At 40.1% G+C, this 15,999-nt stretch overlaps 1 protein-coding gene across 1 annotated transcript in view; it reads right to left on the bottom strand.

Annotated features, from left to right (window-relative positions):
- KCND2 (potassium voltage-gated channel subfamily D member 2) overlaps nucleotides 1–15,999 on the bottom strand; it is a 286,684-nt gene that overhangs the window by 4,699 nt on the left and 265,986 nt on the right. The window contains exons 3-6 of the mRNA XM_056341797.1: nucleotides 14,396–14,558; nucleotides 5,376–5,474; nucleotides 3,698–3,793; nucleotides 113–360 (exon numbers count right to left, since the gene is read on the bottom strand). Of these exons, the coding sequence (XP_056197772.1) occupies nucleotides 113–360; nucleotides 3,698–3,793; nucleotides 5,376–5,474; nucleotides 14,396–14,558 (606 nt within the window). The remainder of the gene's footprint in view (nucleotides 1–112; nucleotides 361–3,697; nucleotides 3,794–5,375; nucleotides 5,475–14,395; nucleotides 14,559–15,999) is intronic.

Raw genomic sequence — 15,999 nt, forward strand, 5'->3', positions numbered from 1 at the left:
ATCCATTTTTGGGTGACTGCCTGCCTGCCTGTGGAGGCCACAGCACCTCTACATCTCTTCTCTAACAAAGGAAGGGGTTTCAGCTCTCGGTGTGCTGCTGCATGTGAAGTACCTGTTAGACAGAGGCGTCCTCTCCACACATCTGATCTGGATGGTGCTGAGCTCTTGTACGCTGCCTGGACGGCTGCCGGTGATGGTGGTGTTTGGGATGCGGTAAGTCTTTTTATGCCTTCGTGAGCAGCAAGTGCTGGTAACACCTTGTTGAGACGAGAGAGAGGGGCTGTGGCTTGGGGGTCTATTGACTGTAGAAACCTCCATGCAGCTCTCTTCATAGACTTGCTCATCCACAAACTCGTGGTTCTAGCCCAGAGGAATCCAGCAAGAGGGATAAAGCACACACAGAAAGATAATTAAAGTGAACATATTAATCGTGATTGTTTAAAGGCTTAAATTGACACAACTGAATAAACTGGGAAAGTTAGACAGCTTATTCTTGATTATAGTGTTTAGCCCATATTAGCCTGGGCTGAATACCAATACAGTGTAAATGCTGGAACAAAACACTCAGAGCTCTAAATAAGAAAATGTTAATCCAAATTATTTTGTAAAATAGCATGTGATTGTAACGTAGTTTGCATTATAAATATCTGTATAATCTATGAAGCACCACAGAATAGAGGATAATGTTTACTAATAAAAATGCAAGTGGTGCCTACATAAATGCTCTAAATGTAATTTGGAAATACGTAAGATTTATTATATTGAACCATAATACAACAAAATTCAAATATTTTCCAGATGAATTTATAAAGCTTTTGAATGATGTGTTAGAAATCAGGATCTGAAACAGTGTGTTTCAAGGTATGCATCTGTGTGGGGGAAAAAAAAAAAAAAAAAGATTCAATCAAATAGAAATTTTGATTATAGGAGAGGAGGTGGTTATTTAAAAGCATCAAGTTCCTAATTACTGTAGATGGATGTGTCGAAAGCAGTTTAGAAGACTGAGGATTCAGTTAAACAAAGCACTGTTTATTCATGCAATCTTTGCTTAATCCCAGCATGGCCAGTAGTTTTATTGGGTTGTCACAGAGCTGAATGCAAAGTCACGCAAACAGACAGTTTATGGTGACTCAGTAGGTGATTAGGGAGCATTTCACACACAACTGTGGTTTCCACATTTTCTTTCTGTGTGAAAAAGTGGTGTTGCTTATGGGGGGAAGGGAGGAATTTTAACAGTCGTTTTGAAGTAGCAGCCCAAACTAAGTAGAGATTAAGATACATCCATGTGCGGTTTGAGAAAGCCTCCTTTTAAAAAAAAATATCTTTTCAGTTACTGCTGGAATCAGTCTACATATCCTGGGAATGGTTTAGGTGAATGGTTTATGAGCATGTTCTGGATTATTTTACACTCTACTTACTCTCACTCACTTCCAATTTGTTAGCCAACTGCAGGTTTTTGTATTAGAATGAGAAAAAAATATTTTTTTCCCCTAAAGAATGATGCACTAATTGGAAAGGTGCTGATTTTTTTTAGGAGAATTACAGTACAGTGCTAATATAAAATATGTGAATAAAGTAAAGAGAGTAACAACTGTGGCCTAGTGTTTGTGACAAATGGAAATATCTTTACAGGCATATTATTGTTATTTCCATTTCTTCTATTCTTCTTCACTCCAACATAAGTTCATGTGGAACTGAGTGGTGTTGAAGCATGCCAATTTCAAGTGATATGGAAAAAAAGAACTTGCCTGAAAATTGACTTCTAGAAGGCCTGTGTCAGTTACAATCAAGATTTTGAATGTGATTGCACAGTGGACATAAAATTCAGAGAGAAAAATGACCTAATTGCCATCTTTAGATTACATTCAGTGGTTTGCAGTATGTTTGCCAAGAACTCTGCTAGTTTTCCAATTAAAAGTAATTTTGTACTTCCTAAAACTTTTATGGAGCAACCAACAAGAATTCAATTTGTCCATTAAAGAGGGTATTGAGTGAACTTTTAATATAGACTGGAAACATTTTGAAATGATGTAATGGCTCAGACTAATAGATTTGATTATACTTGTTAGTTAACTGTTCTTAAATTAGTTAAAAGAAGCCTGTAAAATCTTTCAGTGCAATTATTTTAATTATTAATGTAATTTTCATGAATTTCCTAACATTGCCAACTCTGCATTTCTTAGAGTAGAAGAGATCTTATCCTAATGACTTCAAAGTGGCAGAAAAGAGAAAAATATGCCTTTGCTTAGTATCATCTGGACTGATGCTTATACCAAATGATATTTCAAAGGATGCCAAGAGGCTGAGAAGGTACCTCACCCTTGCTGTTATACCATGAATCAGCAACTTGCCAGATTCTACAAGGTGAGAGCCCAGAATTTCCAGTTCCCACTAAAATTTTAGGAATGTATGATCTGCAGATTGCTATTTGGAATCCCTGCATACATTTTTGTGTTCATGTGTCGTATGAATTCAGTGCCAGTAGCAGGACCCAAAAAACAAGGAAAAAAAGATTCTATGCAGATTCAGGAAAGATGATTATACTTGCTTTCTAGGCTTAATCCTTTTTTTTTTTTTTTTTTTTTTTAAAAAAAAAAAGGTCTGTTTAAAAAAAGAGAAAAAAACCACAAAAGGCTTATGTATTCCACCATTATGATTAGAGGAAGTGTGAGACTTTGGGAACCAAATTCAACTCCCAGCAAATGAATAGAAATGTTTTCCATGATTTCTATGAGAGTTTGACAAGACCTGTGGCTACTACTAGGGTTTTAAATATGTTTGTAATGTTCAGCTGTGGAACACTTTTTAAGATAGACTGCTATTATCAGGTTCTAGTATGAAATGTCTCAAAAGTGTTCCAAAAGGACCCAGTCTGAATCTTGGCAAAGAAACCACATTATACTCTGAACAGGAAGCAAGACAGTTCATCCTACATGCATTATATAAAAATGAATACTCCAAAAGTTAGAATGGAGGAAACATAAGCACCTCTGAGATGACATATGACTATCTAAATGATGTAACAGTTGGACCTTTTTATTTAGAAATAAATACTGCCTAAAGGAGAACATGAAATTATACATATGCCATATTTTAATTTAGCAATGTCTGTTGTGAGAAAACTTTTTAATCTCTCTCTCTTTTTTTTGTTTTTGTTCTTTTTTGAGAAAGAGCAGAAAGACATTCACAGTGATCTCTGTTAAATATAACAGAAGCATTACTTGGGGAATGCTGGATGCCGGGGGATCCTCTTTTACGGTCCCTTCAGTAAGAATCATACTCATATCAGAGGAAATACTCAGCAGCTTTCCCTGTACAAAAGCCCAACATTTGCTCAGGCAAAAACTTGCTTTGACTGCACTGAGTATTGGATGTGTAAGGACTACAATTTGTATGTTAAAAATTTGTATGTTTTCATAGAGTGCATGAAAACCATAATGAAGGTCACATATACGGCTTGGATATACTGCTGTCATCTCACTGATGCCAGTCTCTTTCACGCTAGATGAGGCTGTCATCCAGGATATCTCTGTTATTTGTATGCAGTGGGTATAATGCATTAAAATAAGATAAACCGGCTTTTCTTCCCAGCTAACTGCTTTCATATAAGGGCTTATTAATTAGAAGAGATAACTGAAAACATTCAAAACTAGGCTGGTGTTGGGGTTCACAGGAAAAGACAGCTCTCTCTTCTTACCGTAGTTTTTTCCAGGCAGTGAAGCAGGTGGTGGTGCTGCGTTTCAAAGGAAGAGCCAGATTTGCTAACAAAGGCCTGTTCTTCTTCGCTGGAGGACTGTGGATACATAGAACTCTGTATTATCCTCATTTGTGAACAAGAAGACTCTTATCCAAATATTTGATCAGAACTAATCCGGATTGTACACGGTAGCGTAACTGCAATACTTCAATTACATGGTATAACCCAAATTATTTTGGACCCGAGTTTTCTTTTGCTTGTTTGTTTTTTAATCAAACTATTTTCTTTCCTTTCCTTGCACCTCCTTTTAAATGTTTCCATCTTAGGTCTTTTATGCAAATGGAATAGTACAATTTACAAGTGCAATCAACATGTAAGCTTTAAATGTTGGATCAACGCATGCTTAAAATTATCATAAATTTAAGTGACAGCAAAATATTTTTTTTTTCCTGGGAATGTGCCTCATTTGAAGGAAATTAAACATAGCAGTCCTCCTGGGATCATTTCATAGCACTAAAGAATTTGTGGTATTGCTGCTTTCACAAAAATTCATGTCAGTGATCCCAGTCTGCTGCGTTTGGAAAGAGCGTAGCAGATGTTACCGACACAGAATGAAGGACTAAGTAGAAAGCATCCACTGTTTATTAATTGCTTTCATAATTATTCACTAGAAAGCAAAAAACTGAATAGGGGAGGAAGTGGGATAATAGGAAAGATTACAATTCAACTTTGGGATATTTGAAATCTGAATGGCAATTAAGCTATTTGGTGTCTTTTTATTTCAAAGATCTGAGTTCTTTCAAGCAGAAGAGGAAACGAGGGCTCTGACTGCTCATCTTTTGTGCCAGACCAGACAGACAGACAGCTACTTCCTCCTCTTCTGGCTATAGGTTAAAGCCTTCAGCTTTTCAACATGTATTGAACAGAAAGGGCATAGAGGAATGAAAGCCTGCCTGTGTGCCTCAGGGAATTGCCTAAATGCCAGAAAATGGCAGGGATTAAAAAACACTGTCTGTTCAGTCTTTCTCAGCTGGGTACAGCTCAGAGCAGCCAAGGGGCTGCCTCTGGCCTGTGGGTCACTGGGATCCCAGTCCCAGCCGCTGCCTGGGGCTCCTGCCACTGGTCCTGGCTTCCTCGGCAGGGGTAAGAGGGGGAATTAGCTTCAGGTAACATCAGATTTCAGTGCCCTTGAGGTAATCATCAAAATTCTCCTTAGAGCAAAGTAGGTGCTTCCAGGGCGTGTTGTTCACTCTGCAACACCCTTCTGCGCAAATGGTATCCAAAAATCATTTCTTTCCCTTGCTGACAATGAAGCTTCGGTTTGTCACCCATGTTTTACCTGTCTAAAGCCAAATAAGATAAATTTGACTTACCTCCTAAGAGGCAAATGCTTTGTAATTTCTTAACGAGGTCTTCTACAGGATCAGGCTCTAAAACTGTGGGCTGCATTTGAATCCAGCATTTCTATCTATTTCCCTCATCTTTTAATACCCTCTCATCGACTCTCACAGGCTTCCTTTAATGATAGCAATTGTCCAATTCATCCTTCCTTAATCTACCTCCAAAGGTAACATTGCCTAAAGACCCAAGCTGACTGGCCCTGGTGATAAACAGAATACGCTACTGCTGGGCTGTCATTAAGCTGTTACTCTGGAGGTGGAGGATATAAAAACCTTACCTGCTGCAGCTGGTTACTCAGTAGGCCATTTCGTTTGCTCTGCATGTAGGCATTAGCACTCCCACTCTTTGCTGCACGAATTCGAGCAAGTCTGGCTTTCTGTGTAAACAGACAAAAAGAAGAGTGTCACTTGTACGCATACCCATTATTCTGTTTATCTAAAACTGCTAATTGGAATCAGCTGCTTATGAATACCAATATTGTAACGACTGAAAGGCTGCATTGCATCCGTCCTCCAGGTGGAGCAAATCATGAGTGTCTTCCCATTTAAAATGCAAATAACAGAAGTTTGTATTTGTTTGCATGCATCAGCTAATAAGAACAACGATTTTGGAGAAGCGATTAGACAGATTGGGATGTAAGTGCCTACTTTTTTTCTGCATTGCTACAACTGTGCCACTCTTTATGCCTTTTGGGTCAGGAACACGGGCATCCATCTCAGCTGCTACTGCAGTGAAAATCTCTTTAAAGGGGAATAAATGGTTCAGAAAAATATGTAATGTTGCAACTACAGTGAGCTGGTTTCTCAGAGCCTTCTGGGTTTTTAAAATAGCAGAATGTGGTACCCGCTTTTTATGCTGTGTCCCAGGAAGGTTCCTGAATGCTTGCCCGGCCTTTTAAAAGCCAAGCCTGTTCATATAATCAGACTTAATGCTTGTCATCATTGGTCATAATCTGTTCATAACCTGATTTTTCAGAGACTGCAGGCATCAAATTGCTGAGAGAGATTTGAGTTTTTTCAGGTGAACTTCATGCCTTGTGAAGGTGACATTCATTCCAGAGTAGAAGGTGGCTCATGAGAGAAGGACACTGCATCCATTGACTTGTACAACAGTTAAAAGCCAACATTAGGGGAAAGAGAGAAGAAAAGACTCTCAACCAATCATATGGAAAACAAAAGCTTTTATGGGATTTCTAGGATAGCGTCCTGGTTCTCTGATTTTTGTTGCTGATTATAAGAGGAAGTTTGGGTTTATCTTCGTGGTTAGGTTTCTGATTCTGAAAGCCAAATGCTGAGCAGCATCTGGAGTTGAATGGCTGCTGAATCACAGAAGGAGATACAGTGAAGAACTTGAAAAACTGCCTTTGATATATTAATAGGGATTTTCATATCTGATAATTACTCAGGTGATATTTCCAGAAAATAGAGGTAGCATTTACCCCCCCTTCCCCCAATTTCTGTGGCATTAAGTGCCAGCATGAAATGACTGTGAATCCCTGAACACTTACAGACGGAAGCAGCCTGGTCACTGCAGCAGCCAGATCTCTCTGGCGCGATTAATAATTGAGTGACTATGAGGAATGGTTCAACACCATGCCTCTTTGCCTCAAACTCACAGCCTCAAACTCACAGATCTTCTGAACAGTGAGGCAAGAAATTTGTGACAGCTAACAGCAAACATGGCTAGCATATGGCTTATGTTGTATGTCATGTATTTATTATCTTTTAATTGTTCTGAAAGAAAATAAGATAATGCTGTGCATTTGCACATCACGGAGACAAAAAGCTCACATGAGAGGCTGTTGCCTGATTTTGTGACACGTTGGCTGTTTTAGAATAAACCTTGCTTGGTGCACACAGGCTTTCCAGCAATGCAGTTAATGCATGTTATTCTAGTGGTAAGAAGTGAAGCGCCCCAGTCACCTGCATGGTGCTTCTTCACAGGTGAGCCCTGGAAGGACATCTGCAGCTCCTCATTCTATCACCCTGAGCAGGTCCCCAGAAGCTGGACTGGGGGTAATTTTCCAGTTAGGGCTTTTATGCTGAGCACCAGGGCTGACCAGCCCTGGGCAGCCCAGTATGCTGCAGCAAGCCATCCGAGGGCAATGCCCCAGGCTGGCCCGGGGTTCCCAGGAGCCAACCAGTGTGGGGAACAGTTAACAGTTCCCACTCTTCAGGCTCACATGGGCTCCTTGATGGCACATCCAGTGCTACCAGTTTAGGTCTGAGTCCTCAGGGCTAGAGATTAAAAATCCCCTCGGCAGGCGGAACACAGTTATTTTCAAGGTGGAGCTCTTGAGATGCGACACCAGCATGACAGGCTGAAGGATGAGGGAAGAGTTTTACCTGCACTGCAGAAAAGTCATGGGCTGGGACATGTGCACTGGGTTATGTTCATAAATATATTAAAGGTCTCTCCTAGCATGACTGTTTAGCCTTAGGAGCGCAAGATGCTTTAGACATGCCTTTGCAGGATGTAACATGGAGTCCAATAAATAAGTGATTTCAGTCACAAATGTTTAAGCTGCAGTACTTTTAAGTGTGCTCTTTATACAAGGAGATTCATTAGATTTAACGAACAAACGTTTTACATACATTAGTTATGCTTTTCCTTTTAGCATGCATATTCATTTTCTCTTTCAGTGATTGTAGCAATAATTATGGTGCAGCACCGTTCAATAAAAATAAAAAAATATAACAGTTCATCAGACTATCTTAGTATATCAATGTGCTACAACACATATAATACGAAGGTTGTACTTTCCATGTGAAAATTTGAAATAGCTTTGCAAATATGAATTTATCGTGTCTTAGAAAGCTATTGTGAGGTGGAAAGTAATAGCTTACATCTTTCTAGCTGAGACTCATTCAGATGGCCTGAATTTACATCATTTACCAAAGAGAAGACAATAAATCTATTACCAAGACAGGAACCAGATATTGTGGTTTCCATGCTTATACTTCAGCTTACAGAAAATACTCCTGAAACTGGAGGTGTTTACAAATCTGTTAAAGTGGTAAGATTTCTTTTCAGTGCTTCTGCCTGATTTATATCAGAGCCTGTAGCGTGAGTAGTCTAGTAACTCCTCGTATTTCCTATCAAGGTAATCATTACAAGGTCATGTCAGCCACAGGATTTTTAGGGCTGCGTGCTGGGGATTGAATTCCCATGAAAGACACCAGAATGATGGGATGACATCAGGAAAACTGTGATTACAGAACTGCACTTTTCTTTAGTCTGTGAACATCATTTTCTGCCATGCACAGCAGAACAGGAGTGATAACTGCCCCTTTCAACCACTGCAAAGCCTTTCCTAACTCTCCCCTTTCATGGAATACCTAGCGAAAAAAGAAAGTTCTCCTGCAGTAGATTACCTTCTTTGCTGTGAGGTTTTCCCTTTTAGCCATTGAATGTGAAACTCTGATTTTAGTAACTTTTATGTTGCCTAGGACAAAACCCATGTAGCTGAAATGCAGTTCTTTTACTTATTCTGATGAAATGTCACCGTAATCATCCTGTGTGAAACTTCCTGAAGAAACTGATGACCAGCTCTAATTCTTACCGCACCCCTTGTATTTGTATTGAACTCCTCTTTTGAATGCATCGCTTTTTATTTTTTTTCCTAGCTTCAAATTTTACAACAGAGGTAGATCTTTTTATATGGCTGCATTTAGAGAAACCTTACAAAGGGATTTCACTGTTACTCAACAACAGCTATCTCTGTCAGTTTTAGAAATATAAACATATATTTTCACAAGGTTTTAAATAGTGCTCAGTGTAACGCTGCAGGGTATTTGTAACATCCAGTTTTTAACACTCAAGTTGCCCTCAGCAGTCCAGCTGTTTTAAGAAAGAGATTTTATCAGGAACACTTTTAGGGCAGGGCTTACTGCAGTACTGGAAATCATTTGTGGCAAGAGCTTCTCCCCAGTTTGCTATGCAAGGAGCCTAGGTAGCCTGGGTAATTTAGTACTTAGCTCCTGTTGTCTCTCTTCTGCTGCTCTCCAGACTACATAACTATCTTACTATCAAAACTCAAGAATTACTAATTGCTTGCCTTTTGTTTATTATTTTTTATTGATCTTGTGCAATTAATAAGAGTTCCTTCACAGTCATTCTTTGTGTGCTGGCTTTGGTTGGGACAAGAGTTAATTATTTTCATAGTAACTGGTATGGAGCTACGTTCTGGATTTGTGCTGAAAACAGTGTTGATAACATGGGGATGTTTTAGTTACTGCTGAGTGGCGCCTGCACAGCATCAAGGCCTTTTCTGCTCCTCAGGCTGTCCTGCCAAGGAGGCTGGGGGTGCAAAAGAAACTGGGAGGGACACAGCCAGGACAGCTGCCCCTACCTGACCAGAGGGATATTCCGTACCATCTCGTGACATGTTCAGCAAGGAAACTGGCAGGAGGTCGGCAGGAGCTGCCCTTACCCTGGGGCAGGCTGTGTGTTGGTTGGTTGGTGGTGAGCAATTTTTTTTTCTTTTGCATAATTTTTCTTCTTGGGTTTGTTTCCTCCCCATCTCTGTGTTGTTTTTTTCTACTCCTTAAAAAAATTATTGAACTACCTTTATTCCCACCCACCAATTTTTGCACTTTCACCCTCCTGATTCCCCCCCACCCCCCACTGGGGAGGAGTGAGCGAGCGAGCAGCTGGGGTTAAATCACAACACTGTGGCTCCTAGAGCAATGGCCAAAATTGTCCTAAAATCAATCACATTATTTTTTATATCAGGCCTTTTGTAAATTCATCTTGTATGTTTGTTTTCAAGTGAAAAGTCAGGCCCACATTTCATGCTCTGATTTTCTAATTTTCAGTAATTGCAAATAATTGACTTTAGATTAGCCGACAATAATTTATGGGATGTCAGCGTGTAGTAGAGATGAAAATGCTGTTTACTTTGTATGCTAATGGATATGGAATTAAATAAGTTTCATGTATTTGTTGAGTTGTGACTTGCTTTAACAATCTATTCAAATTATTGTTCAGTAAACACAGGTTTTACACGTTTTTGTGCTAATTTAAAAAATCTTGGATAAGTTATTCTGTTAGTTATGTCTCTGCAACCCCACTGAGATTAATAGCCTATCTCATTTAAAAAGTCATAATGGCAAGCAGGGTTCCGTACTGCAAATGCTTAGCTCTAGATTGCCAGGTGCTGTTAAGCAGTTGTTGCAGTTTATCCTAGAGCTATTTATATTTATCTAGTAACTAATTATTCATAATTGGAAAGATAAACACATCATGTAAAATCAATAAATAATAAAGCCAAGCCAATCTTCAGGATATATTTTGCGATGTGAACGTAGAAGACCACACTCAGATGAAAGATTCAGGTTGAATTTTAGGTATTAAGTCAAGGTTTGGAGCTGATGATGGTTGTTTGGGTGTTCTGTTGAGGCACCATGCAGAGTCAGCCTAGGGAGAAAGTGCCTGGACGACTACCATTAAGGCTTCTTCAGTTGTCAGGTAATGAACAATAATGGACAGATGGATCTGCACTTAGGACTTGCTGGCTGAGATGATACAAGGCTCTTGCCTTCAAAGGGTGCAGAACTATAGATGTATGGAAAACGGGGAAGGCATCTAGCAAGAAATCCTTCATTCAGGGCAAGGAGGACATTGTCATCGTAAGAGCTGCTGCAGTATGCTGGGATGGAGCTTTCAGCCAGGCTGCCGTTGAGTGGCCAGACACCTGTTCCAAGGGAGCTGCTATGCCTCCTTCTTCCCCTGCCCTGTGCTGGTAGGCATCCCAGTGAATATGACACTGTGGGAGTCTAGCCATATCTTAACCCTTGATACCTATCAATTACAGGACAGCAAACCGTATCCAAGCTTACCTAAACCTTTCTTTTTCCTTTTCCATCCTTACCTTTATCCTTTCCACCCCTTTCCTTTCCTTTCCTTTATACATGGAATCGTCACAACACATCTGTCATTAAGTTTGCCACCTGAAGGCACTGATAGGCTATGAAAATAACTTGGCATCTTGAAGTTGTCTCTAGCTGAGAAAAACTCCAAAAATAGGATTCTTCAAAACTGTCTCGGTAGTGATAAATCTGCTTGAGGAAAAGGCATAGAAAGACTACAGGGCACAATTATTTCAGCCCTGAATTCCAGTATCTAGTTTGGATTCTTTATTTGTCAGGACAGGTCAGATCCTCGGACCTTATTATCTGACAGAAGAAAATGTTCTGATAAGCACGGATGATTTTTCTTTATTTTTATTTTCATCTCTTTTGGGTTTTGTTTATATTGATTGGCAACAAGCTCCTGATAGTGCATTAGGAAGCTGTACCCTCCTGTTGATGCACTGGCTACATTACAAAGTGGGATTCTGAGGTAGTTACAACAATATATTTCCATGGCTGGATGCAGGAGCTTCCTTTAAAACATGTTCAAAATGAAATGGTATATAAATAAATTTCTCTCTTCCATCTTCTCCTGAGCATTAATGTGCAGCATCTTTTTGCCAAAAAGAAGCAAATGGAATTGTCTAATCTTGCATGACTGTGCAGAACTCAGTAAATGTGTATACTGATGGCCACATTGTTCTTGAACAAACCTAATATAAGTGAAAAAAAAAATCTGCTGAAAATTGCCAGTGCACCTGTGAGTAGATTGCAGCTTTTCAACAGAGAACTTTCTCTGGAGTTTCCTTCCAGCCCAAATGTTTTGCCATTTCTGAAGGCTACCTTGATTAAACTTCTGTATGAGATATTGATAAAGTAAGTTGCACAACTCAAATACACAACACTCTCAATCAGATGGAAGCTGTTGTAGCCAGCAGGAGGTACCATCACCTGCACGGGTTCATGCTGTGCTCCATGAAACAGCACCTTCTTTCAAGCTTATGTTCTTCAGCCTTAGATAACAGAAATAAAGTTGGTGCCTAGGGAATCATTTATTTTAGAAAACTGTGTAAAGCTTCCATTGTATTGAATGAAGAAGGAATTTCAAACTTCAATAACGGGACTTTTTGCTTGAATATTCCTATACAGTTATATTTCTATATAGGAATAAAAAAAATCTATACAAGTAGAACCCTCCTGTGAAATGCAAGGATATACTTCATAGCTAAATATTGCTAAATGTGGACTATGCAGTACCCAAGAAGTGCTTTTTGTTGATTTTTTTTCAGTCCATCACAGTAAGGTTCAGTTCAACATCTCAGTCATTTTAGGTTGAGAGAGATTAGCTTTGCAATAGGAGATATCAATGAGACACACATCCAGTGCTAAGTTAATCAGACCTCAAAGCCATTTTCTCCAAAGCAAGAAGGGCATAAACATGGTCAGAGAAAATCTCATCCTTACTCTTGGCATTGTTCTGGGGAGCAGAGGGAAAGACACTTGGCACGATTGCCATTCATCGCTTCGTATTCCTGTTTGAAACATACAATGAGCTCACTGTTTTGCAAGGAGAAAAAGTCAGTTATTAACTCGAGCAGTTATTAATTCTTCTATTCAGAAAGAGATTATGGGGAATAGCAGCCAGTCTGCCAACGTAATTTTGCAAGGTATTTTCTAGTGTCCATCTCTTTTCACTGGCAAGTGTAAAACAGGCATAGAAAATTCTCTTTCATGACATACAGCAGGAGACGGTTTCTATCTGAAGTGAGGCTGGTTGTGTCTGCAGTTATTATGAAAGCTCGGAACAGGCACATTTATTGCTGGGATAAAGCAGATCTGTTACCCATGACTGGTGCGATGCTCGGAGGCACAGTAATGAAGCACTGTGTTCCGGCTGATACATACTGTTCTTTCACTGTCTGCTGCCATTACACAAACAGAAGCGGCAGCGATGTGGGAGCGGGGAATGCGCAGCTGGAGCTGGCACGGGGGACAACCCGGCATGCGGAAGGGTGGGTGGAATTAGTAGCTAGGCAAGGTATGGTACCTGGATCACTGAGGCAGCCTACATTTGAAATTGGGTTTCTAGAAAGGTATGACATCTCTGTGATATGCCTGGTTTCTTTCATGGCCATTTTCCTCATCTGACAGCGTTCTTCCAAGATGTGGCCATTAAAGGGTGCAACATCTTCAGCCTGGGCCTATGACTGACTTTCTTGGCCATGTACCTTTGTTTCTCCTGATTTTAAGATATTCAGGGAATGGTATCAGCGTGTACATTTCCTTCACTTCCTTTTTGTGAAGAAATCAGTTGAAAAGGTGGCCAGAAAGAAACACACATTTTGTAGCTTCAGCCCTGGTGCTGTCGTCTCTGAAGCAGGTGCAGCCTGGTCTATGTATGTGGTCACCAGCCATGGCCTGCCTGCACGCTGCTGCAGGCGACAACCCCACTCTCCCTGGGTCACTGGAGACTCAGGACCTCTGAAAAGAGGCCATGGGACAACAAAAAAGCCCAAGTGGTGACACCTTAGGCTGGGCAATCTTGCAACTTGTGTTGCATCCAGAGCCTTCCGACTGCCATCAGCAGAAGAGCAGATGGTAATGTGTCTCAGCTATCTTATCAGAGCTTCATGTGCCCATGGAGGCTCTCTGAGCTGGGGTTGGGTGAGGTGTATTGGGACCAGTATGTTGGCAATGATGTGGAGGTGGAGGTGACTGCCCAGGCTTGGGCTGCATCTCTCCTGGTAAATAGCTCTTCCTGGCTCCTGACCTTGCCCACACGGGTCAGGGAGGGAAACTGTCTTGTTATAGAGCTAGCTGATATTTTAATGAGAGATTCAGCAAATCAGGGAAGCTGGAAAAACAGACTTTTCTTTTCTTTTCTCCTGATTAAGCTCTTTTTCTGAAGCCTTTTAAGAGAACTAGAGCTGAGGAGACAAGTTCCCCAATAATCAGATTCCCCAGGCACTGACCTGGGAATTAAACACATAGATTAGTGAAGCAGCCTGTTAGAATAGACGTTAGAAATCACTATTAGGTTTTTATTTGTTTGGGTTTTTTTGGTTTTTGGGTTTTTTTCCTTTTTTTTTTTTTTCTCAGAAGACTCTGGCGGAAAGAAAGTCTGCCTGAAAAACACTGAAGAATCTTCAGTGGGTGTGACTGCAGCTATTGACTGAAAATACTAAATCTAGTTTAACAAGCAGGATGAATTACCACAATAATGGATCTGTACATTTTGACAGAAAAGATAAATAGACAGGTTTTGGGGTTTTTTTTCCCACTAAAAATAGCACAGTATTTGCATCTAGGACATGGGCTAGGCATGTAGCACATACATGTAGTAGCCCTTTTGTTAGGAAATACTCACTTCGAGGGTGCACAGCGTATGAAAAGTTATATTTCATCTATCGCTCAACAACAAAAGGGGGAAAAATTAGAAGCTCACCTTTTGTGCCCTGCGCTTGTCTGCTCGTTGATTCTGGTGGTAGATACGGCTGAAGTTGGAGACAATTACAGGAACTGGCAGAGCGATGACCAAGACCCCGCTCAGAGAGCATATTGAACCAAAAATCTTTCCAGCTATTGTCTTCGGCACCATGTCACCATATCTGAGTTAAAGAAAGCAACGGGCTTAGTAAAGACAAATTTTCTTCTGTATTGAATTGCAAGATGAATTAATTACACAATAGATTTTACTTCTCTTGCAAATAACATTTCCTGCAAATGAACAATACTTTATACACATCTGCATACATATACAGCATGCCCAGCGTTGTGTATATAAATTTAATTTGAAGCTAATGTTGAGTATCCTGTACATCAAACTGTGGGTGTCTATGTTCTACCTGGTGTAGTGTTCCCAGGCTGCCTCTATTGCAATAGAGAGAGAGTGACCTTGCTAAGGGGGCGTGGTGGTGGTGGTGGTGGTGGAAGAAATCAGTGTTGAAGTTAAGTCCTTACTCTGTTTGCTTGTCGAAAGAACTCCTCATTTTCCATCAGCAAGATCCTAGGGAGACCACTTAGTAAGTTCGATGTCAAGCTGAATAATGTTGCCTCATTTAAGTTGATACAGTATTTTAATTTAGGAGGGTAGCACATTTTTTGGAAGGGATCGTGGACTTTCTGACCTTGGAGATTTTCAACACTGGGCTAGAAAAACCCATGGCTGACCTAATCTGTTGTTGATATGCCGCCTTTGAGTGGGAGGCTGGACAAGCTGACCTCCAGAGGTCCTTGCTATAGTCTAGCTGACAGAAAACATGAAAATCTCCAGGCACATGCAAAAAACTAAACAAATTCTAACTGCAAATGCTGTCAGTGCTCAGAATTACTAGGGCTACCACCTTTCTTCATGATGTTGGACATTGTTTTGTCCAGCAAGTAAGAACATAGTGCTACTGAAGTATGTAGAGGCACTCCAGCGACAGTTTATTAAGAGATACAGTTCTCTTCGCGCTCTGTAGAGTGCCATATTCTATAGGACAAGTATGTAATTACATACTACAGAGTGTAATAAAGAGATAAATTATTTTCAAGTGCCATTCGCTTTTTTAATTTCATTGGATTTTAAGTTATTATTAAAACTGATCGTTGCATGTGAATTAAGTATGCTTGTGAGCAGGGAGATAGCACATTCCCTATTACAAGGAATTTATAAACTGTTAACACAAGAGAAGGTAAGAAATAAAACTGTAGGAGGGACGGTGTTTGGAAAATGCTATCTGGAAAGCAAAACGTGTCTGTTCAGCAAGAACTGGAAAAATAATAGAGAAGTTGGAGTCTTCAAGTCACATGGTCCAAATTGTGCACCTAATCACAAGAAGGAGGACGTAAAGGTATGGGGATATCAGATGATGGAGAATCTATGTGGGGGTTGAGAGCACCTTCTAGCAATGAGAGCTCAGCGTATGTCAAAAGGAGATTATGTATCGCCTTGCAGGTGAAGATGAATGGTTTGCATTTTGTAAGATAAGGAGGTATTTAATGTAAATACTCAAATAAGTTGTCATCTGGGCAGATATAATATAGATGACCAAGTCTTAGACTATT

The sequence above is a fragment of the Falco biarmicus genome, chromosome 5 (genome assembly GCF_023638135.1).
Source record: "Falco biarmicus isolate bFalBia1 chromosome 5, bFalBia1.pri, whole genome shotgun sequence".
Taxonomy (NCBI): domain Eukaryota; kingdom Metazoa; phylum Chordata; class Aves; order Falconiformes; family Falconidae; genus Falco; species Falco biarmicus.